This window comes from Lynx canadensis, chromosome A3, assembly GCF_007474595.2.
Source record: "Lynx canadensis isolate LIC74 chromosome A3, mLynCan4.pri.v2, whole genome shotgun sequence".
Lineage (NCBI taxonomy): Eukaryota > Metazoa > Chordata > Mammalia > Carnivora > Felidae > Lynx > Lynx canadensis.
The window spans coordinates 110,364,242-110,387,571 of NC_044305.1; the positions used below are offsets into that span (position 1 = coordinate 110,364,242).

The following is a 23,330-nucleotide window of genomic DNA, read 5'->3' on the forward strand; positions in this document are numbered from 1 at the left end:
GAGGAACTAAAAACGCTCTGAGAACGTCCCAGAGTCAGAATCCCTGGGGATTCACTTCCTTTGAACTTTGGATTCAGTGCATCTTTGTGCCTTAATATTTTTCTGCTCCTATAAAAAAGATGTTTTTCCATAGACTTCAATCTAGACTGGTTTTCACTCTTTTTTTTTTTTTATTTTAAAAAAATGTTTGTATTTACTTTTGAGAGAGAGACAGAGTGCAAGCAGGGGAGGGGCAGTGAGACAGGAGAGTGAAACACAGAATCTGAAGCAGGTTCCAGGCTCTGAGCTGTCAGCACAGAGCCCAATGCGGGGCTCAAACCCACGAACTATGAGCTCATGACCTGAGCTGAAGTTGGATGCTTAACCAACTGAGGCATCTGGGCGCCCTAGACTGGCTTTCACTCTGAAAGAAAGTTGTTCACCAAGCTGAAACTAACTGATAAAAGCTACATCAGTCTGGAACTACCTCTGCTCTGCAATGGAAGAGCATTTCAAACAAAGGCTGCTATGTTTACACAAACACACAGAGAACTCACAGACAGGAGATGGGCTACGCCACCTAGGGCAGGATGCTCTAATGTCGCCCTGGCTTGGGACTGCTCACTGGCCTGTTCTAGACTGGGCCTGTCTCGCTTCTGTTCCCCTAACAGAAGGAGGCTCTAGGGTGGGGCCCTATTTTCTTACTTCTACAGCCTGGGTGCTACGATGGCGTTTAGAATGGAGTGAATGAACATGAATCGATCGATGTTCTTGCTATTTATCCCTCCACTCTCATCAAAGCTGCCATATTAAGAGAAAAATAAACAGGTCGAAAAAACTTACTCTGCTAGTATTTAAAGTCACCTAAAATACCGGCACTTGGTAACCATCTCAAAATACCATCTTCTATTATTTCTTCTTCTCAGAAAGAAAGAATATTAAAGACGGTAAGGTAGCCCTAGATCCATGTATCAATTATGGACTTTTCTTATTAGAAAGGTACCATCAAAGCAAACTTTTACATAAAGAGCAGAACAAAGTACAAATATCTCATTTATGAATGGGTGGGGGGGAGGGTTCAGTTTGCTTGAAAAGCTTTAGTACATCACTTGAGGCAACATGAAAGAAAGAATGGTGGCTTTATGTTCATAATTTTTCAGCATTATGACTTTACTATGATCTAAACATGCTTTCTAATCCATAGGGGAAGATTCCTGAAGAGAAAGTGATAAATGATGGCCAAGTACAGAGCCTGTGCATTATGGCTGGTCGATAACAGCCACGTAGGAAACTCCGTTTACTCTGGAGAAAAAGCGCTGTTTGTTCCCAGGGCCGAAACGTGACACCACTGAATTGGTTCTTTATCACAAGTGAAAACCACGTAACTGCATGTAGTGCGCCACATGACCATGACCCTGGGGCTGTGCTGCACTTCTCTGTGGCGGCTCTTCACACTCCTGGATACCGCCAACTCCCACTAACCTACTAGTTAAGGGCACCGTGAAGCCCCTGAGACTATTAAATAAAGAAATGCAACACGACAAACAGTTGTGCCAATCTTGACTTTGGTCTTTAGTTATTACTTTGGTTCTGAGTTACAATGAAAACATGGAGACTGCTTCCCTGTATTTAATGCTACAACCTTCAGATATTTGATTCGGATATATATTTCGTGAAAAATATGAAGCCTTTTTCTTCTTGCTAATATTCTATGCCTGCATCAGTTTCTGAATAAAAGCATTATTAACTCCTAGAATTACAGAATGTTAAAACTGGAAGAGAAATTAAAAATAATCCAGTGAAAACCACTTGATGTAAAGACGTGGAAAATAAGATGCCAAAAGATGGATGGCATTTAATTCACTTGCTACATAAAGTTCATATAGTGAGCTGAAGTGTACTGTGTCTATGTGACAGCAACAGACATTTTTGGTTAAAAAATAATGTTATTAACAGCTTATACCAATAAGTGTTAGGTTACTAATAGCACATCTAAATGATTTCGGTTTTAACTTCTGTTGCGATAGTACTTAAACACTTTCTACCATATTTCTTGTCCTTATTCTGAATAGGAGAAGATGAGTCGGGGATCATTTAAATTCTGTGTGCCTTTGATGTATGACTTTGTTGAGCAGTGTTATAAGAATATTATCTGTTACAGGTTAACATAGCAAAGCTGTAGTGTGTTCAAACAACACAGTATTTGGTCCTATACCTTCCATGAACTTTTTGGAAGACTCGTTACCACCGGGTTTTGATTTCAATGGAAAAGTGGTTATGTATATAATATGCTTGGTTATGTTGCACTATCGTTACAGCATATTGGCATTATTACTAACATTAGTCGAGGCTAAGGCCCATTTTTATCTTTTCATATCCCTTGGCATAAGATGGGCCATTAACAAATGCTAGATGAAAAAAGAATGAATGAACAACAAAGCAATGAACAGGGGAAAATATTGATTTGGCACTGGTCTTATTTTAAGAAATCCTGATGTCAGAGGTCTATATAAACAAGGTCTAATCCCTAACAGAACACTTAGGTATGAATGGTTGGGGCTACTGCATGTGAAACGGGCTTTAGCGGGATGCAAAAATAAATAAATAAATAAATAAAAATAAATAATAATAATGTAAGGGAAAAATGTAAACAAAATCAATACTTATCAAGTAGCTGTAATGGAAAAAAAAAACACACTTATGCCATCTTTTACTACAAGGAAGATTCCTTTTTCTAAAACCAGGTGAAAGAGAATGAAAATATTCAACTGCTAAAATTAAAAGGTAGAAGAAAAGCTGTTTGTGTGAGTGTCCTCAGAGGGCAGGAAGAACCAGAGCCAGGTCTGTGTTGGAACAAAGGAGGGGAAGCTGGGGGCTTTCCACTTCAGCTGGCTTGGGCTGACTCAGAAATGGATCTGTTATAAAACAGCTACCATTTTCTGTAAACAGAGTAACAATGCCCATATGCCAGTGAGTAAAGCTAGCTTTGCATTCACTGATTGATCCGGTCCTCAAAACAACCCATTAGTTAGGTATTATTATCTGCCTTCTACAGATGAGGACACAGAGCCTCATAGAAGTAAAGCAACTTGACCTGACCAGCTAGATGCAGGTCAACCTGACACAAGAGCCTGGGAGGACAGCTGGGCATGTACGGTCACAGGAGTCTGACAACTAAGGGTCTGACAGTTTGGTTTACTGTGACTCACATCTAAAAGGTGTGGCTCCCTAAGGTGTCAGAATTGCTAACGGGAGGGGAGTGAGAACAGAATGTTCACTCTAAGACTAGACTTCTATATGATATAGACAAACTGACAAATTCTACTAGGTGTCTGATTATGGTCTTAGGTATATGGTGGCAGCAAGCGAGATAGCAGAAGAGTGACCTGGGTCAAGAATCTTGGTGTGACAAAAGGGGTACGTGGTCAGAACAGCAAGATCTCAGAAAGGGATCTCAAACAAGAATGATGCCCAAAGGCATCCCCAATTCTGATGGCTCCTGGCTCGTTCACTCAAACACCCTCTGCTGAGTGTCCAGTGTGGTCCTGGGAGATGGGTCAGTTATTTTCCTCCTCTGGTGTGGGCATGTGCCTGGGCTCTTCTATAGGACCAAAGCTTCCTCTTCATCGGACTTACTTTTTTAAGTTAAAGAATTTGACTTGAAATGGTGATATTTCATTAGTGTATTGGTTGTAGGTGGTTTCTTCTTAGGGGTGATCTTGCATTTTACTCATGTTTGTGGCATTAACACCTAGAACTGTACCTAGAACTCAGCAGGTGCTCTATCATATGAGGCAAAGGAAGAAAGGAGGGAGAAGGGAAGGAAGAAAGACCAGAGATCCCTGCAAGCAAACAAAATTTGCAAATAATGAACAGCTGATCAAGATTTCTACGTAAAAAAATGTTGACACAAAATGGAACACTCTCCTGTACATATTTCTTCCTCCACGTTAATGTGATGGAGGCTCCCAGCACGTAGTATGCACGCATGTCCCTGTTACAAAGCCAGAAGATGACACTAACATGAAGACAGGCAGAAGAGAATTTTCCTAACAGTCTCACTTTGCAAAATGCCAGTGATCCATTTTTAACTTGCTTCAATGACAAGTGAAGGAAAATGGTTTCCTTGGGCTTAACTACAAAGGGTTCCTTATGAAGGGCTGGGGGTCTTATATAAGCATAACCATGTTCCAAACAGCAAAGCCCAGATGAAGGCGGTAGGTGGGGAGATCAGGCACAATGAAATCTGTATTTTTAGACTTCAAAAAGTTCAGAAAAAAATTTAGGTATGCTCCCTTGATCACAAAGGTGTGCAGCTCAAGAGAGCTGAGAAGTATTAAAATATGAACTCTTCACAATACAATACCAATGATCTCGATGTTAGAAAATCTACGTTGGCCAGTGAAGCAAACACATGTGAATGTCAAGGCAGCTCCCTAATGAACTCAACTTTCCAAAGGGAGGTGATGAAGGCAGGACGGCCCCAATGAGTGGAGGCTTCTAGGACATTTAAAGGTGGTAACAACCACAATCACAACAATGGTTCTGTAAACTGCATTTTAGCACCAATTCCATCAGGCAGGCACAGTGATGGTAACACTGACAACTGAAAAAAACTGAATTACTCAACTGTGATTTTCTGTCTTCCTCATCAGAAGTATTCTTATAGAAGAAGACGTTGAACAATTAAGGTTAAGAAGACATAAAGCCCAAGATAACTGATAAATCACAAAGCGAGCATCTATATACGTTAAATAATTCCAAGCCTCTGAGCTCAGGATAATTACACCCAAAGGCTCACGGAGAACCTGCTTATTATAGAAGTATGGTCTATGTTTGAGAGATCAGAGAGAATGGAAAGAGATTTCAGAAAACTAAAGGAGGTCACCAAATGTTAATTCCAAAGGGACAGAGGAGGGGTGCCTGGATAGCTCAGTCGGTTGAGCATCCAACTCTTGATTTCGGCTCAGGTCATGATCTCAGTGTCGTGGGATCGAGCCCTAAGTGGGGCTTTGTGCTGAGGGTGGAGCCTGCTTGGGATTCTCTCTCTCTCTCCTTCTGCTCCTCTCCCCTGTTCATGCTCGCTCTCTCTCAAATAAAAAAAAATAAAAGGGACAAAGGATTCTAAAACTACAGAAACCAAGCTTGACATTCATGACTGAAAATTCTGTGGAAAGAACTGTTAAACATATGATTTGTGATATTTAGAAAAGAAAGCAATGACCACCGGTAGCCAGCATAGGTTCATGAAGAACAAGCCAGGCCCCATGCACTTCATTTTGTGTTTCAAACAGAATTTCCAGCAAAAGGGTGCTGCAAATATAATGCGCTTTGATTTCAGGTAAGATACAGACAGACTGTTTCACGAGATAATTGGACATGTTGTTAGCTGAGTAACTTCACTGAAATAGTGAGGATTAGGGTTCAATGCCATTCTGCAGGAAGGTCTTTAGTGCTGTGTGGCTCTGTCCTTGGTTCTGTACAATTTATTCCAGTTTGACAGTTTGCGTGAGGACACGTAAGTTATGCTTATCACATTATCAAGATTCAAAAATATTCCAAACAGTTGGAAAATGGTTTAAAACTTTCAGGATAATTTCTTATTTAATTTGGCCCTATATTTGTATCCTTTAAAAAAAATCAAATATTCAAATGTGGAACGCATGGAGAACCACCTACCAGCAGCCAATGTAAAGGACACCGAGTGGTGCTATCTAGCTATACTTGTAAACTCAGTATTACCCAACAATGTGCAATTCAAAGAGCTAATGCAAACTCAGGCCACACAATAGCACTGCATGGATCAGACCACATTCTAAAGTGTTCTGTTTCTGGGCCACACACATTTACATAAGGAAAATGACATATTATGTCAAAAGATGGAAAGGACTAAGAAAGTTCAAAAACCCGTGTCACGTGTGGAATGGCTGAGAAGACTGAAAAGGCTTATTCCACTAGAAGAATCAGGAAGATTAAAAATCATTTTAAACAAGAAGGGCAATTTCTCCCCCCTCTGGAAGCAATGCAATATACTTACTCTCTAAAGTTTTGGAGGTCACGCACGACCTGGAGGCGTGACTGGAATCTACATATGAGCGAGCTGGGATCAACAGTGTGAAGCACATTCTAAGAATTATGGCTGCCACACACGGACTGTGTCACCCTCTGTGTGGGTGACTGCCTTGTCATCGCATGAGCCCAGCAAAGGTGTTACAGAGACAGCCGACAGGTGGTCGGAAAGAGGAAAGCCGTACCCCAAAGGCCTAAGGGCTGCACCCATGATGCAGCGGGACATGCGGAGTATCTGAACACAATGAAATGGGGGTGAAAACCAAGAGAAAGGAGAACCTCTTTTTCCCCAAATGACTGTGCATCTGTTTAAGTACAAATTTTTCTTTTCTTCTTTCAGGTTGCTAAGGGAATGCCTCAACAGGAATGAAAGAGATATTCAATCACCTAATATGCTTTGACAATATCACACGAGGCTCAGAAAAAGTAAAAAGTGCCGTCTTCGGCCGTCTACTTACTGTTTTTACACTGACAGGTTCGACAACCATTGTGATCCAGTTTGAAACCGTAAACACAGTCCTTCTCCGTCAGCGTGCAGTTTGGTAACTCCCCACATGCAGGTGGATCAATTGTGATGTAGGTTGGTTCTAATAATAATAATAATAATAATAATAATAATAATAGAAAAAAAGCAATGAAACATATGATTACCTCTTAGACGCTATTCAACCTTTGAAACCACACACTACTGCAATTGCAAAAAGAAAAATCAATAATTTTCATCAAACCCTAAGCTTTCACACTTTCATAATGTTGGTAAGCCCTGAAACAGAAAGATTTTTATTTAGATTTTTGAAAATTCCCAAACTTTATTTTTTACATTTGAACAATTTATGTATTTTTTGGTACCCTTACATAATACTTCCCCGTGGTCACCACTACAGAAAGCAGAGGGGAGATGTTAAATCAATTCCATGTAAATTGTCAACTTTTCTTTTATTTCTTTCTGATGTTTTCTGAGCGATCTATAAAAAATCAGGACATAGCTTCCAACGGTCCATCAGCTCTTCATTTTGCAACATTTCTGAAATCTGGATTTCCTATCATTTATGTGACACTTCTTCAATTATTACAAATGATACGATGGATAACAGGGACTGAGAACTTATCCTCGGGGCCCAGGGCTTATGGGAGTGGCAGAGTTAGACACAAGCAGTCAGCAGGAAGAGCGAGCAGCCCTTCTGGGAAGAGGTGCACAGAAGGAACCAAGGCCAAGGGTGAAGCTTTACCTTCCCTGCCATGTTAATAATGAAGAACTGTCCTGGGTCATAAAAGTAATTATACACTTATGTAAAGTGCATAACGGGTCTGTACAATGTTTGCAATGAATGTTCTTCATAAACGCCTTCAAGCCTCATCCCACTCCAGGGAGAGGAGCGCTATCGTTTTCCCCACTTTATGGGTGTGGAAATCTAGGATGCTCACATGTCCCAGATCACAGAGTAAGTGATGGGCCCAAGACTCGAACCCAGGCATTCTGGCTCCAAGGTCACAATCTTGGCTTCTGTGCAATACAAGGCCCACTGTAACTAACGGTTCTTGTTTTGCAGTGTGGATAAGGGGCAATTTATATAACGTAAGATTTTGGGAAGGGTGCTGACAAAGGGAACAGGGCCACAGACATAGTTCTGTATCCTCTTTTTAATCAAAAGATACTATGAACTTCTTCAGAGTAAGCGGGTTCTCACAATCTTTGTGAAGAGCTAAGTACGGAATGTCTGTACCTATGTTTCCACAAATGGAAAATATGAGGTGCAGAGAGGGTGACTGGCTTATCTAAGTTTACATAGCAACCCAGTAGCAGGCTGGGAATAGAACAGAGGTTCCTGACCTCCTGTCCAACACTCTATCCATTAGTTCACACTGTCTTCTCAAGTTTCATCTCCAGTTACCATGGAAGAGAGACTAAAATAAGGGTTTTAGCTGCCACTGCTAAGATCAAGAGTTCTAAATTTTTATCCATCTGCTAAAAGAGGCCGATGATTCAGCGCTTCACAGGTAGCGGGCAACTCTGACTTAACGCAAGGGATGCTTTGATCGGCATTCTCCCAGTACAAATACGTATGAAGAGGGTATAGCACATTCTCTATTTTTATTGCAACATGGTTTGAAGCACATCTCCCTGAAATTTTTATATAAACTTTCCACTACCGTAAAACTTCTGGTTTCCTTCCATCACTAAAGTATCCTTTCTCACAGGTAACTGTAAACATCAAAAAGTAGTTCTAAGTTGAGGCAAGTTTGAAGATACAGTGAATTAATTACAGCTGTGCTGCCTTCTTACATTCTTTTAAAATTTACTGTAAACATCTCTGGTTTTCAAAACTATATAGTTTTTTTTTAATCACTACTGTTATTAGTCACCCCAAATAAGGATTCCATTTCAGCTTTCAGCCACAAGACATCCAATGTTTTGTCAACATCATCCTGACCACAAACCTAAGACAGAACAGGGGAACTGTATCACCTTTAAGTAACCATGCTGTCGATTATCCCACAGAAAAAGGGGTTAGGTCTATGTTCTAGGGTGATGAGAGCAAAAATCAGGGCTGGATTCTGAACTCTCTGTCCAATGCTTTAGGGAATGGCTTTTGAGCGTGTCTACACGGGCCAAACAAAAGCTTGTATTCTTTACTGACACTTAAGTTTGTGAAAAACTTTTGCTTTAGAGAATGTATTATGGAAAAGCATATATTCGGGCAGATTACACTGAGGCTGGAAATGCATCATGGAATTTTACTTTCAGTGAATTTTAGGGATTTATTAAGAGAATTAATAGTGAGGTACATGCTATTTTTGATACTTATCATGATTAATGGATGAGATCAGAATTGTGATCTGTGGCTAGAAAGGAAAAGGAAAAAGTAACAGAGTTGTTGGGGATCAGAACAGCAACACTGACCTGAACAGTCCCACACCTTATCCAAATAGCTTCATCAGCTAGGGTGTGTGTGTGTGTGTGTGTGTGTGTGTGTGTGTGTAGTCATGGATGTACATCAAGCACAAATTTCTCCAGGAGAGGAAATACAACATTTCCCCTACATGTTTCCCTACAACATTCAGGATAATAGCTTTTGCTCAGTTTAATACGTTAAAAGAAAATGCATAGAAGGGCTGTTTAGTAGGTGCTGGTCCTGAAATGCTGCATTGTAAATATTTTAGATAAAACAAGTCCTACTGGATGTCTTCCAGGACTCAGATAATATGGTAGAATGCAAGAAGCAAAAAATTTTCTGCCTTTAACATTGTATTTCCCCTTCATTTATGATGCATTAGGTGGAAGAAATTGGGAAGTATATACATTTCAAATTATGTCTCCCTCAGTATTTAATATTAAAACACAGAAAAACTCAACAAAAACATTTACTCATGAAAATTGTCAATTTACTTGAGAGCTATTCAATTTCCACTCAATAGGTTAGGCTGAATACAACAACACTCACTGTGATATATTCAATACAGACAGAAGTCTAACTGTTTTTAGAAAGCATTTTAACATTTGTCATCTCGTTTCAGGACATTTAACAAGTAAGTAGTGTTTTCCTGTTCAAGTACAAACTGGAACAAATTTTAAAAGCCTTTTGAGGGTGGTGATGCACGATTCTGGGGGGTACTTACTGCTGGTGTCCTAGGTCACTGGAGGAAATGGTGATCTGTAAGAGACACATGCGTAGACAACTAGCTGTCTAACATTTCGTCTGAAGTCATGCATTACCGTTCTATTACCTTCCATCATTCTCTCAACATTTTAGTGCCTAGTGTCCTACCCTGTGGGCCCTCTCTATACTAGAGTTCTGTAAGAACAATGTCACAACAGGAATATGCAACTACAAGTTAACTAGCAAAAAGTCTGCTATCACCATAAACGGATCTGAGAGTTTTCTCTCAGTCAGTCCAATACACTCACATGTAATCTCTGAAGTGGTCCTATTACTAACACCAGAGCAGTGTTTTGAGAAAGAAAGACTACTGCAATTCAATTTCTTATTCCAAATAATGAACCCAAAGTGAGACCCATGGGATACCATCCTGAATTAGAGCGTTTAAAATCAACGTTACATTTACAGTCCTTACAGGGCAAGATTGTTTGCAAAGTTCCTATCCAAGGAAGTTCTTGGTGTGGGAAGAGGGAATTTTAAAGAATCTAGAATTGTGGTATCATAGCATGATTGTTGCTAATCCATATACATCAAGAAGCTCGAGGAGGTGTTAGTGAGGTTTGGGAAACGTGCATGTGGCTTGTTAGAGCATCTTTAACTATGTGTATCAGGAACTGCTATTACCTCCCAGTTTCTCTGAGCAACAGTGTTCTCAATATGGAGGATATCCTGATGAGTCTTGGCCCCAAGACCAGAAGATTCTCATGTAAATCCTGCGTGTCTATGCTCTTATATGACATGGGATACGGTATTGAAGTGATAGTCCAGAACGTACGTGCCTTTCTAGAAGGATGATGGCGATGCTGTACCCTCAGCAGGTTTGGGGATTATCTGTTGAACAGAGTCTTGCTAAGACTTTTGGAGACACTGATGCATCATGGTAAATGATGCCTGTCACGTGGAGCAAAGAAAACTGTCCCCCTTCAAACCCATTGGGCGGAGATGTGTTAGTGGGCCCCTTTCACAGGAGAGCAATGGTCTTGGGTCTCCTCACTGAGGAGAATGAGAAAACACTTGCACAAACGTGGGTATCTGGCAAGGGGAAGTTCAGTGAAGTACTGCTTACAGGATCAGCCTGAAATTCCATCTCATCTTGTATTGAATCAGCTGAGGAATTAAAGAAATACCTTAATGTCCTCCAAAGGAAGAAGGCTTGAAACAGCAGGAATTCATTGTCTTTGGCTACAACTATTTCTAAAGGGAACCCTGGAACAGCTTCTTTGTGGAGAAGAATTCTAGAAATATTTTCTGAGCCTAGAAGCAATAAAGAACAAAAATGGGTGTTTGTTACATCTACATCCAGTTTGCTTGCTGTTTCCGACCCCGCATCTGAGTGGGGGTCGCTGCTCTCCTCAGCCTGTTTTCCTCAATGATTTTCAGAGTACCTCACACTGTCCAGAAGAGCTATTTTTACAAGAACCCTTGGGGTTGTGTCAGGAGTCCAGATGCTCAGTCACCAATTCTTATCCTAAGTCTTAGAGAACAAAATTCTGGAAGGAAACCTATAATATGCAGGAACATAAACACATACTGCTTTTTAATTTTACATTTATTTAAAATTTAGGAATAGCTATCTTTCATATCTCAGGAAGCCCAACAAAGTCCTTTACTAGTAAAAATATTTCCAGGAAAACATTCATATTTTTTTGAGATTCCGAGAGCCTCACAAACTAGGTTTCTGAAGAACACCAGCAATATTTGACATCGATGTTCAAGTATTTCTTAGGAGCAATTTTATCTACTCAGTGGACATGGTAAGGCACTGTGGTCATAGTTAATCCGATCAAGAGTACAAAGTTAAAATAAAATCATTATTTTAACTCCTAGGCCATAGTACTAGACTGTAAAATAATTATATTTGATTATTCAGGAGATACAAATGTGTTAAGCAAATCTATACTCTCTACTTTTTTGCTTTTTGTTATTTTATTTTACAGAAAATCCTCCACAAAGGAAGAAGATGAAACCAATTTAACCTTGTAAGATGTTGATATAAAGTTTTAATATCAGTCCTTTCGTCCTGTCAGATAGTTTAACATATTTGGGACAACAACAACAAAAGAATGTATTTTGGCCTTCCGTTATTTTAAAACGTGTAATAATCATGTGAATTTGCTCCTGAAATAATTTATATAATCACTAGTTTGTTCTGTTTCGAGCAGCTATAGGTTAAATGAAAATGTTAATAGATGCTTTTAACTTGGTGTCTAATCTGTATTACTCCACTGAACTTCTGGTTTTGAAATAATGCATACAAGGCTCTTCTCATTACCTTGATTACTACGAGCTGTTTATCTCCCGCAAATAATACTAATTATCTCCATTGAGAAAGGTGTGAAGCACTCTTTCTGATTAGCAACCCTGGGAAGGCTGACAGCCAATTAGTAGCTCTTGAGTCTGGGCGGGTGGGTGACCGAAGAAGGACACTTGTGGAAGACAAGCAGAGCCATCCCTTCTGGGTCTGTCGGAAGCACCGCCTTGGACACGGGGTCATTAGCTCTAGCTGCAGATTTCAATCTTCTCTAGGAGTCCTGCCCCACCCTGCTGCAGTCCGGGTGCGAGGCAGGTCTGGGGGCGCCTGGCTGCAGGCAGAAGCTGTCTGCCAGCACCCTTGATTGCCGCGAACACATGAATGCATACATGTGGGTGTGCGCACGTGCTAAGAGAAGTCTTTCTGGAAAAACGTCAATACAGGCAAATTTCTAGAAAAAGTAGGTTTTTTTTTTTTTTTTTAAGGTAGATTCATTCTAACATTTCTTTAGTAAGCTAAAATTTTCAAGTAGAAGTAACAAAACAAATGAGGTTTATTCCTGTCTCTTATTTACCTTTCCTTTTGGACTTTAATAATGGCTTGCATAATGTTACATGGCTCTTGTCTATAAATTCACAAGCCTGCTTATTCAGTTGTGAGGCAAAGATGAACAATTAAGTTATCTTTGCAGACCTACTTCAGGTATTCTCTTCCTTAAGATTTTTTCAAATTAATTTAATTATTTACTTATTTGGGGCTGGACTTGGTTAAGCCATGTGAATATCTAATGAATGTGGGAAAATTCCAAAGCTTCGCTCACTTTCTAAGGCTAAATATGTCAGGTCTCCTATAGCCTACCAGTTGCTGTTGGCCTGGCCAGGGCCATAAAACTGGAGATAAAGTTGGACAAGACAGAACCAAAGGAGATAGCTTATCTGTTTTGCTGTGTCTTCATATGTCATTCTGTTAACCACAGTCGCTTTTCAAAGGTGACCACAGTCAGAATACCAGTCCAATAAATCACCAAATTGTCAACATAATTACTGCCTGGGAAGAGAAGTACAGTAAAGATGAAATTTTCCCAAATGAAGCTGCAGGGGAAACTATTAATGTAGACAAGAAGAAGAAAAAGATTGAGGATACAAAAATTCCCTCATCTGGAAGGTGGGGATTTCCATGGGGTATGAATGTGTATTTAGGAAAATCTCATTAAGTCATGGAAAAAAATCTACAACTGGAGTTTTCAAATTCTTTCAGCCACTACATACTTAGTGATCCTTTTTTCTTTTGTATATATTTCTCATAACAACACCTACATCCTTGTAATTTCTAAAGTACTTATCACAAAGCAGTTTCTTTATTTTAAAATGAAGGGTGTGAAAATGTTCCCAAGATTCATATTATTTTAAGGTCAGATAGAGAAGGGACCATATATTTACTTTAGACCTATTTATTAACTTTGTATGCTTTTTCTCAGTGTCTCAGCACTGAGAACAGAGCCAGGAGCTGTTGGAGATATTTTTCTTCCTTTGTCAATCTCATGTTTAATAGGAAAAGACAGTAGTATGATTCTGAGGTTATTATTAAAAGACCACAAAAGACAAATCAAAAAAAAAAATTTAAACAGAGCGGGCTATCTTTTTCCAGGAATTCAACTTGAGAGAGCTCGTAAAATGATTGGATTCCAAGAATAATTTGGATCTTTTATACTAGTCTTATATTTTATTATCATATTACTTTTATTGTTCATTTTCCTAGAGAACGTATCTTGGTAATCTTTAACCAGAAATAACATGTGACATTTGTAAATACACTTGTATATGTGTGTGTATACACACATTTTAAGAGCTATATTGAACTTGGGTGTGTCAGGCGGTCAGAATTTTGGTATCTTAACCCAACCCTCTGGGAAATGGCCAAGGACCAGAGAGGAAAGGTCCCTGCATTAGGAGCAACGGTTTATTCATGGCTTATAACCTTAGCACCAAGCACAGAACTTGGCCTACAGTCGTGCTAAATGAATGAATAAAAAGAAAAAAAGACATCTGGGCACTGAAAGTCAGAGCACATTTTTTTGAGGAAGAAGGGCTCCCACTCAAGATTGTCCTTAACAAGCTGAATCTCTAATTTCCTCCTACCTTTTGGAGGACTGGACAGGAAGTTCCTTAGGATCCTCATGGCTGTGCTGGTCCCTTACACAGGTACTCAATAAATGAGCTTCTCTCAAGCAGCAAGCTAGACCAGAATGCTGCTGTGAACCAGACACTCTAATAATAGTGAAACCAGAGTGAAAATCCCCAAACCCAAGCAGTCTGAGACACCCAGTGATGATACTCCATTGCCTAAAATAGGTTAAATTATGACCTGTACCTTTGGCTTGAGAAGGCACACAGGTATACAAAGCATTGTAGGTCTCCCTTCAAAATTCTTAACATAAAATCTGACACCCCAAATTTCGCTTTGCTGGAGGATTCACGTCTGTGACTACCTCAATTCACTGATGGTGCCAAATGAATGAAGTGCTACTAAAATAGTCCTGAAAAGAGCTGGGCACGCACTCAATTCAGCAACACAACTAGCAGGGGACGAAGGGCTCAGCAAGAGTCAGAGGGAGAAAAGAGACAAGTCCAAAGCTGAACGCACAAGGGCACTGATGATGTCATCCCAGTGCCTGGCACCTGGAGGGGGCTGAGGAGCCTATTTATTTTACTCCGTGGGGACGTCAGTGCCACTGGTCAGGGCCCAGTGCCTGGACAGGAACGAGGCTGGGCAGGCCTGGGTACAGAGACAGCTGGGGAGTGGCTCGCACGCCCTCTGGGGTGGGGGGGAGGGTGCATATCCCTGGGCAGCGGCAACAGGCTTTCCTGGAGGTCACAGAGCAATGTCAAAATTCCTGAACCAGACAGAGGCTCAGGAAAAGAAACAGGGTCAAAGGCCAGGCCACAACAGGTCAGAATCATAGTCATTGGGTCTCAGCACTGAGAACAGAGACAGGAGCAAGAATGGCTTCTGAGTCTGAGCCATCATGGTCGAGTCCTTTCATATTCACCATCTTACTTTCCTCACCCTCTCCCTTCTCACGATGGGGTCTAAGGAGAAGCAATGCCAAGGGCGTGGACTTGCAGTCAGGAGATTTAGCATGAGTCCCTGTGCTCTCATTACCTTACATGCGATGCTGAACCTCTCTGGGCTTCTATAAAATGGGAATATCCATTAATTACTCCAACCTCACGATATCACTGCGAGGCTCAAATAAGATCACAAGGAGGGGACAACAAACTCTAAGGGATACATGGTTATTACATGTTGCTATAATTACTGTTGTTAATGACTATCCTGCCTGCTTGGAGCTAGAACTGGTCTCAGATGATGGCTGAGTAAATGCATTATGTGCCCTTTTGCAGGCCTTAAATGTTTGGCTGATAAATGGTGCGACAACTGGTTTGGCATTCTGAACCCTGACCATTGTAACTTAAGCATCATTTTCTATCTCCAGCGATAACATGAAAAGCATCTGGGATGTGGGTCGGTCCATGACATCCTTTCATATGGTCTGGTAAGCTTTGGAGCGTGTTAGTGACCGGCCACTGGCGCCTTTCACGTTTGCTGAGTAGCAGTCTGATATCATTGTTCCGCATTTTCACTGTGTCCATGGTGTCTCGAAGAGAACAGAAATCTCTTCATAATCAGCTTATCCAGTGTGAGTTGAGACAATGGTTCTGTGCGCCTGGCTGACCCCGTTCTTCCTCTCTCATGACGGGGGCCTTGCTGGATCCTTGGGGAGGAGGGCAAATTCATTACACTACAATATGGAGTATCTGCATAGCTTTGCCAGTGGTTTTGCCATTTTTAAGTTGCAAGAGGGTACAGAAGACCCATCTCTAAAAGCTGCCTTTGATGAGCAAATCTTCGTTTGATCAATCTCACTGTGATCTAAGACATATGTCAACAGTAAGAGACAGTTCAACCAGTACTTTCTTAACAATGACACTGGGGGTGTTTCACTCAAATAGTAACATGCTCACTGTCTCTCTTACAGGACTGTAGAGCAGCCCTACTGAATTAATCTGGCCTAAAATCTCCATGGAATCTTTCTAAAACTTGGTTCCCAGAAAGCATGAAAGAGTCATGATCTTAAAAAGATCTGAACTTGCTGATCCTTCTCAATCTGCAAGGCTTAGAGCCGCCCCAAACTGTTTATTATTATCTCTAAGCATTTTTTTCGGTAAAATTTTTAATGGAAGAGAGACTCCCTGAATTGGTTTAGAAAGGGAACGGACATGCAGGGCAAGAGCTTTCCAACTGAGATGAAAAAGAACACCATCTCTTGTCTTCCCACTGACGTCCAAACCAATGGCTCCAGGGCCACAGAGCAAGACAGAGGCGCAGGCAAATGGCAGGCACCGCATACCTAAACGCGCATTCAATACACCTAGCCGATCCCAAAGCAGATCCAAAGCGGCCTCAAGTTATATCAAGCATGTATACGTTTTTAAAGTGAGGAATGGAGGGCCAAGGTAAATTTTACGTAGAAAAGAATTTCCTGCAGCCAGGGATGAGGTCAGCACCCAGAGAGCATGCTGCGAGGTCCTGCCTGGTGGAAGAGTCACATGGCTCACAGACTCGGCTCTCAGTGTGCCCTAGCAGCCAAGGCGAAAAGTCAAACCCAGGGACCAAGTACGTGTTGGTGTGAGAAGTTTCGTGGGGATTCTTGGTTGTGTTTCACAGCGGTGATGCAAAATAAGAGCTGGAGCTTTGTACTAACTCTTATTTTCTTTTCTTTTTTTTTTTTTAATTTTTTTTTTTCAACGTTTATTTATTTTTGGGACAGAGAGAGACAGAGCATGAACGGGCGAGGGGCAGAGAGAGAGGGAGACACAGAATCGGAAACAGGCTCCAGGCTCTGAGCCATCAGCCCAGAGCCTGACGCGGGGCTCAAACTCACGGACTGCAAGATCGTGACCTGGCTGAAGTCGGACGTTTAACCGACTGCGCCACCCAGGCGCCCCCTAACTCTTATTTTCGACTGGTGGCCAGCTAAGTGCTGGGGTCTCCAGTGGTCTGCACGTGAACTGGCTTCCGTTTCAAAAAGACATGATGAATCCAGCTAGGCTCTCAGGCGTGAAAGTAAATAAAATTGTACTGTGTAAATTTTATGTGTAAATAGGTATTCATTCTGCAGCTAGAAACGGTAGGTAAAAATTTGGTCTAACTGCTAATAATTCAACTCAAAAAAAAACAAACTGTGTGACATGACAAGGCATCACCATCTCCCATTTCTGCCAAATTTCAAAAAAGTACTCCACGTTCACTATGGCTTATCGCCAGTGGAATTTAGATCCAACCGACGGTAGGACCCCTGGACCGAAATGTGGCAGTGCTGGGTCCCCTGGTAACAGATTTCCCAGTCTGCACGCTGACGGATATGGGGAGTACCTGGGGGGTGAAATGAGAACATGTGGGTGTGGTCTGGACCCCTGCCCTCTCAGCAGCCACCTCTCCTGGAAGATCCACAAATGGCCAGAGGACATTCTTTAATTTTTTAGTAGACATTTTCACTCCTGCAGGGTTTTTTTTTTTTTTTTTTTACAATAATATTGCAGCATTTTATACACTTGAGTGACATTTTATCTTCAACAATCAGACACAGCACAGCAAATACTTCTAAATAGGGCCTCTAGAACAATTAATTCACCGGGTAACTCACGATCTCTACAGCTAACTCTCATGTATTAAACAATGTGAAATCGTTTTGTTCTTGTAAGATAAACTTGAGACCATACAGTGACACAGTTTAAAATGGTCCAATCAGAAGTGGAGTTAGAGAGTTAGCATATTAAATCGTGTAGGAATCACTACCTCTTTTAAAAGAGTTATTTCTATAGGGAAACTATTTTAGTCTAATTTATTTGAAAATATGTTTGAATGGAGCACCTGTAACTTCAGAAAAATGTAACATACGACCATTTAAATAAATGCTTCTAGCCCCTAGAAGTCATAAAAATACTATGGAGTAAGTGAATTGATTTTTTTTTTTAAATAAACACACCAGGAGTTATACTTACAAATAAGTGTTATTGCTAAAAGCCCTCACTTTCAGAGGCTATATGCTTGTGCTGAAATGCTATTCATGTTAAAATTCTATTTGAAACTTCTCTTTGGAGTTGCTTTCAGAGCAAATTACTATGTCATAGAAGACAAAGTGCCTTTATTTTACTGTCACTTTTTGCTTCCTCTGAATGATTTTACCCAGGTAGATCATCCACTTTTTCTCACCAGACTTAGACGTGAATGACTCTGACTATTTCCTAGAGTCTGATAAACCTTTGAAGTCAGGGGTCTGTGAAGCTAAAGACGTTCAAAAGCCTGTGCTGCAAGCCCCAATGCCAGTTTCAACAGAGGAGTACCAAAAATATTCTGAGCGACTATATTTCTGCAGGAACTGTACAGTTTTCCCACAGAACTATTCTGAAAGGAAAAGCACTTCACTTGGATGTGTACATTTTGCTACATTGAAAAAGAAGCTCACTACTCTATCCTTGGACCTTGTATTGGTCTTAACAAACAAGCTTTCACATGAAAAGTGCTGTCAGGTGCTTTAAAACAGGTGTGTCGAGGGGGCGCCTGGGTGGCACAGTTAAGCGTCCAACTTCAGCTCAGGTCATGATCTCACTGTTTGTAGGTTTGAGCCCCACATCGGGCTCTGTGTTGACAACACTTGGAGCCCGGAGCCTGCTTCGGATTCTGTGTTCCCCCTCCCTTTGCCTCTCCCCCACTCACGCTCTGTCTCTGTCTCTCAAAAATGAATAAACGTTAAAAAACAAACAAACAAACCAGGCGTGTTGAGACCAATCCATTCCCTAGAAAGGAGGTAAACAGTTAAGTGCAGCAGAAAATCTCCAAAAAGCTAGACAATGTGATTATTACTTAACATGGTGAATTCTATCAACTGATAAAAAGCTAAAAGAAAACCAATTCTGCTACATCAGGGTCAATGGCTGTGTACCATAAAGAAAATGGGATCTTTCTTTTTAAAGTCCATGAGCCTTTTCTGAAGGGCATGTTTCTTAATAACCTTCATTAACTTCTGTTTGGTTGCCTAAGAGTTGTCTCTTATCCAAAAAAAGTTTAACACAGTCTCAGTAGAGATTGTGTTTATTTAAGCTTGTTGGAAAAACATTCCTATCATTTCAAGAATGACTAAATATTTTTCATTCACATAGTTAGCATTCCAGACTATGTTTTCCTGCCTCTGTTGATTAGATGAAAATTAGCAGGCCCAAGTCTGAACTATTAGATTCAATTATTATCTACGCAGGAAAAGGATGAGACACCCAACAATAATGCCCTTTTAGGTATGGGAAGCGGAGAGCAGAAGACGTGAAGAACAGCCCCTGGCAGGGAGCTTCAACAGGAAAACGCTTCATAGCTACGGCTGCTGAAAAAGCTGTAAAATCAGAGGCAGAGGTTTTTCTAATCACGCATTTCACAATCAGCTCCGAACAATAACATTCTAATGTTATTTGAAATACCTAAAGCTATTTTAAATTACCAGAGAAAAAAATCACAACACTATGAAATTCATCCAGGAAAAATTTCTGATGCTTTAGGTTAAATACCTACCTAGGTCAACACACAGTCATGTTCCCTGCGTCTGTTACCCAACATACGACCTTATTTGGTCAATAAAAAAAAAACAAAAAAAACAAAAAAACCCACAAAAAAAAAACCCCAACAACCCAGACTGTGCTATGTTTTAATTTCCATTTATGGAACTAGTTTCCAGGACACTTAAGAGTTAAAGGATGGAAGAGCATGCCTAATGGTCTTTGAGATATTATGAGTATCTTATTATTCTTGGCCTACTAATAATAGCATCGTATATGGCACTGAAGCAATACCACCCATAAACTGAGTTTTGATCCTTGTTTGATGTACCAGAATGTTAATATCATGTGACCCTGTGGCATCTTTGACTTCGCTGCCTCTTGGGTCAGCCAAACTATGTTTGATTCTGTGCCACAGAAGCAGTAGCTTAATCATCTGAGATACTATTCAGCGAGGAAGTATTATGGGCAGGGCTGGAAACATTTTTTCTCGTTTTAAGGAATTCCCACCCAGATACGTGCCTGGTACAGACTTTTCTGGCAGCCCAGTAGAAATTTCACTTGAAGGGTGGCTTGATTCAAAAGACACCATCAGCATTTATGGGAAAGAATATAGTGCTCCTATACAATTAGGATTGACGAGGAGGCTGTTATGTCTGCTAGCTCACTGACCTCCAGCCCTTTAGAGAGGAACACAGCAGGCATTCTGGTGGGTGAGCTGACGTTGCAGTGGCTTACTCCATCCACACAGGTCAAGAGAAGCCTAATGCTCTTCAACACTGTCTCAAGTAGGATCAGGATTACCCAAGTAAGAGATCTAAGAAAGCCAGGTACCAGGGAGAAAGACAGTTGACTGTTTGGCTCAATCACATGTTATCCCAAGTTCAGAGAATTAGGAAGAATCAATGCAAAGGAATCTCTTATTCTTCCACTAGAAGAGCTGGCTTACTCCAGGTAAGCAGAATTATTAGGTCTGGCTGAAACTCAGCTCAGTTTCACATAATAACTCTGCAAACAGCACTCATTTTAAGTTTTTATTACGGAAAAGATTTTTTTCTGTTAGTCCTGAGGTAGACAGAGTAACAGGACCGACCCTTATGTACCCATTATCTAGCTTTGATAAGCTACAGATAACTCTTTGATATCCTGAGAGAGGAAACAGATTTGCTCTTGTTTCAGAGAAACAGAAACAGTAGAAAGAAACTAGCCATTTGCCCAACCACAAGGACGAAATGTATTTACTGGCAACCTAAGCCATAATGTTGAATATTACCTTATGAAATATTACCTATGCTGTTCCTGATTTTTGATAAGTGATACTCTGGGTGTTGGCTCTGAAATCCCCCAGGTCATCAAAGCCAACAAATCCTCCCAGCAGGAGACTGTGTACGTGGGGCCTGAAGGACACTCAGGTCACAGAGGCCACCTGGGTGGGGTCCAGCCATAGCCCAAGATGAGACAGCAGACTGGGCCCCACATCAAGACTTCGAAGTAACAATGAAATTCTTATCTCTTGCATCAGGTGGGGCAGTCAGGCTGGCCTCATTCATACCTGTTCACATTTCTTGCATTTTTCTTATTGGGTCATCAAGTGCATGTCATATATACCTTGTAGCCAAAATTTTCCTCCTCAACACCTATCTTACCTTTAAATATAAAACAGATTTTTTTTTTTTAAACGGAAAATGGTACTGTGTCCTTAGGGTCCCTCTGACATTAAGAATCAGCATAGGCACCACTTATATCTGATATTACTGGGAAAAAGTTGAAGTATTTTCAATATTGAATTGCGACGTTAAAAAAAAAAACGTAGTGAAATAACAAGGCAGGTCTTAAAAGCAGTACATTCAACTTGCCAGTGAGCATTAGCCTTGTGGGACTCTGGACACAGGGGCTAAACTGAAGAGGGAATAAACCACAGTTTACAAACCAGTGATGAAAGAGCCCTGTGGCTGCCCTGGGAGGGAGTCGAGAGCTCCGTGCTCATCAGGAGGACGTGTGGTCAACTTGAAGCTAATGGGTCCAGCTCGCCTGTAGACATCTGGGCCCATCGTGTGCCAAACACACTCCATCTAACACTCTTGCTTCCTACTCTCAAAGTGTATTTTCAAACATAGGCATTCTTTTTTTTAAGTTTATTTATTTTGAGAGACAGGTAGAGAGCACGCGGGGGAGGGGCAGAGAGTGAGAGGGAGAGGGAGAGGGAGACAAAATCCCAAGCGGGCTCTGTGCTATCAGTGCAGAGCCGGATTCAGGGCTTGATCTCATGAACCGTGAGATCACCACCTGCGCCGGAGCCAAGAGTCAGATGCTTAACTGAGCCCCCCCAGGTGCCCCTCAAATATAAGCATTCTAACGTTGCTCTTTCTTCATCTGCTCAGGGTCAGCATGTGAGGCTCTGGTTACAGAAACCTCTACCAGGGTCTGCCCACAGAGTCTTCCTCCTTCCTCAGCTCAGGAGGAGGTCTGTAAGAGGAGTTTGCTTGATTTCCTACTCCAGGCTCTTGCTCCCTCCCTGCCTCACTCGCTCATCATTTATTCATTAACAATTTCTGAGCACCTACTTACGTGTCAGGTGCTGTCTTTTGGATTTACAAAATATGATAAATTCCCGGGTCGTCGGGGAGTAGCCTCTTTCAGGCTACTCGTGGACCTGGAGCGCCGTGTGCTGTTTCAGAGGCAGCACTCCTGAGCGGTCCAGAGCCAGGGCTCTGGGAACACACTGGCCAGCCAGTTTCAAGCTCTACGACCTTGGGTGAGTCACGTGACCTCTAACTATGGATTCTGTGATGACACATTAGGATGGGGCTAGCAGAGGGAAGTTGTGAGAATCAAAGGAGCAGATGCCCTTAAAACAGGCTGTCTTTGTCGGTGTGCAAGAAATGTTAGCCACTGTCATTAAGGGCTATAAATGAGAGGACACAAACGGTGCCAGATGCCGAGGAAGCCCTCACTCTGCCACCTTTTCTGTTTTCAGTTTTTAAGGAGATAAGGACACATCTTCCATCTGTACGCTTAAATTGCATTGCAAACTTCATACGCTATTCCATTCTCTTCTATCCTAGCTCTTTAACAAGGGCGAGAAAACTAAAATCATGTGATTGAAGAATAAGAGGAAAGGAGGAGAAAAGCCAGCAGAGCAAAACCTGAGAATACAGTCAGTTACAGACTCACACAATGGGATGGCTTATCTGTATACCTGAATTGGGTGTTGACAATAACTTGGTAAGACTCAATCATGAGAGTACTTAAGTGCCAATTTAAAAAGCACTTAGGTACTTGTGAATTGAGTTAGCTATCAAGTAACAGTCTAGTCTTGAAGGGCCCTAGTTCCCCTGTCCTCCAGGAGTAACCAAGCACATGGCATTGTCACTTGGAACATACGGATCTCCAGTAACAACAATGGTCACAACAATGTTTGTCCCAGCTGTAGGTCCTAATACACCATATGTGGTAGTCCAGTAATCTATTTAGAAAGAATCTCAAGCCACAATCTCTGTGTGGGCTCTTTCATCTAATTTCAGGCTCTGAGTACCCTGGGACTGTAGCTAATAGGGTGAGGGCCAACATTTGTTATGCAATTGTGCACAGAGGAATTTACTGTGTACAAACTGCATAAATACCAGTGTTCCTGGTTTCTCCAAGTAATCGTGGCTGATTATTACACATTAACACCTTCCCTTTTTCTTATTTCATCTAATCTTTTCGCTATTCTGAGATCACTTGAAATTCTGTTTAAATATGCTGCTGAAAAAAATTGTTTTC

The 23,330-nt window shown here is 41.2% G+C and overlaps 1 protein-coding gene across 1 annotated transcript in view; it reads right to left on the minus strand.

Annotated features, from left to right (window-relative positions):
* CRIM1 (cysteine rich transmembrane BMP regulator 1) overlaps positions 1-23,330 on the minus strand; it is a 192,260-nt gene that overhangs the window by 45,877 nt on the left and 123,053 nt on the right. Inside the window, exon 8 of the mRNA XM_030311318.1 lies at positions 6,507-6,635. Within this exon, the coding sequence (XP_030167178.1) occupies positions 6,507-6,635 (129 nt within the window). The remainder of the gene's footprint in view (positions 1-6,506; positions 6,636-23,330) is intronic.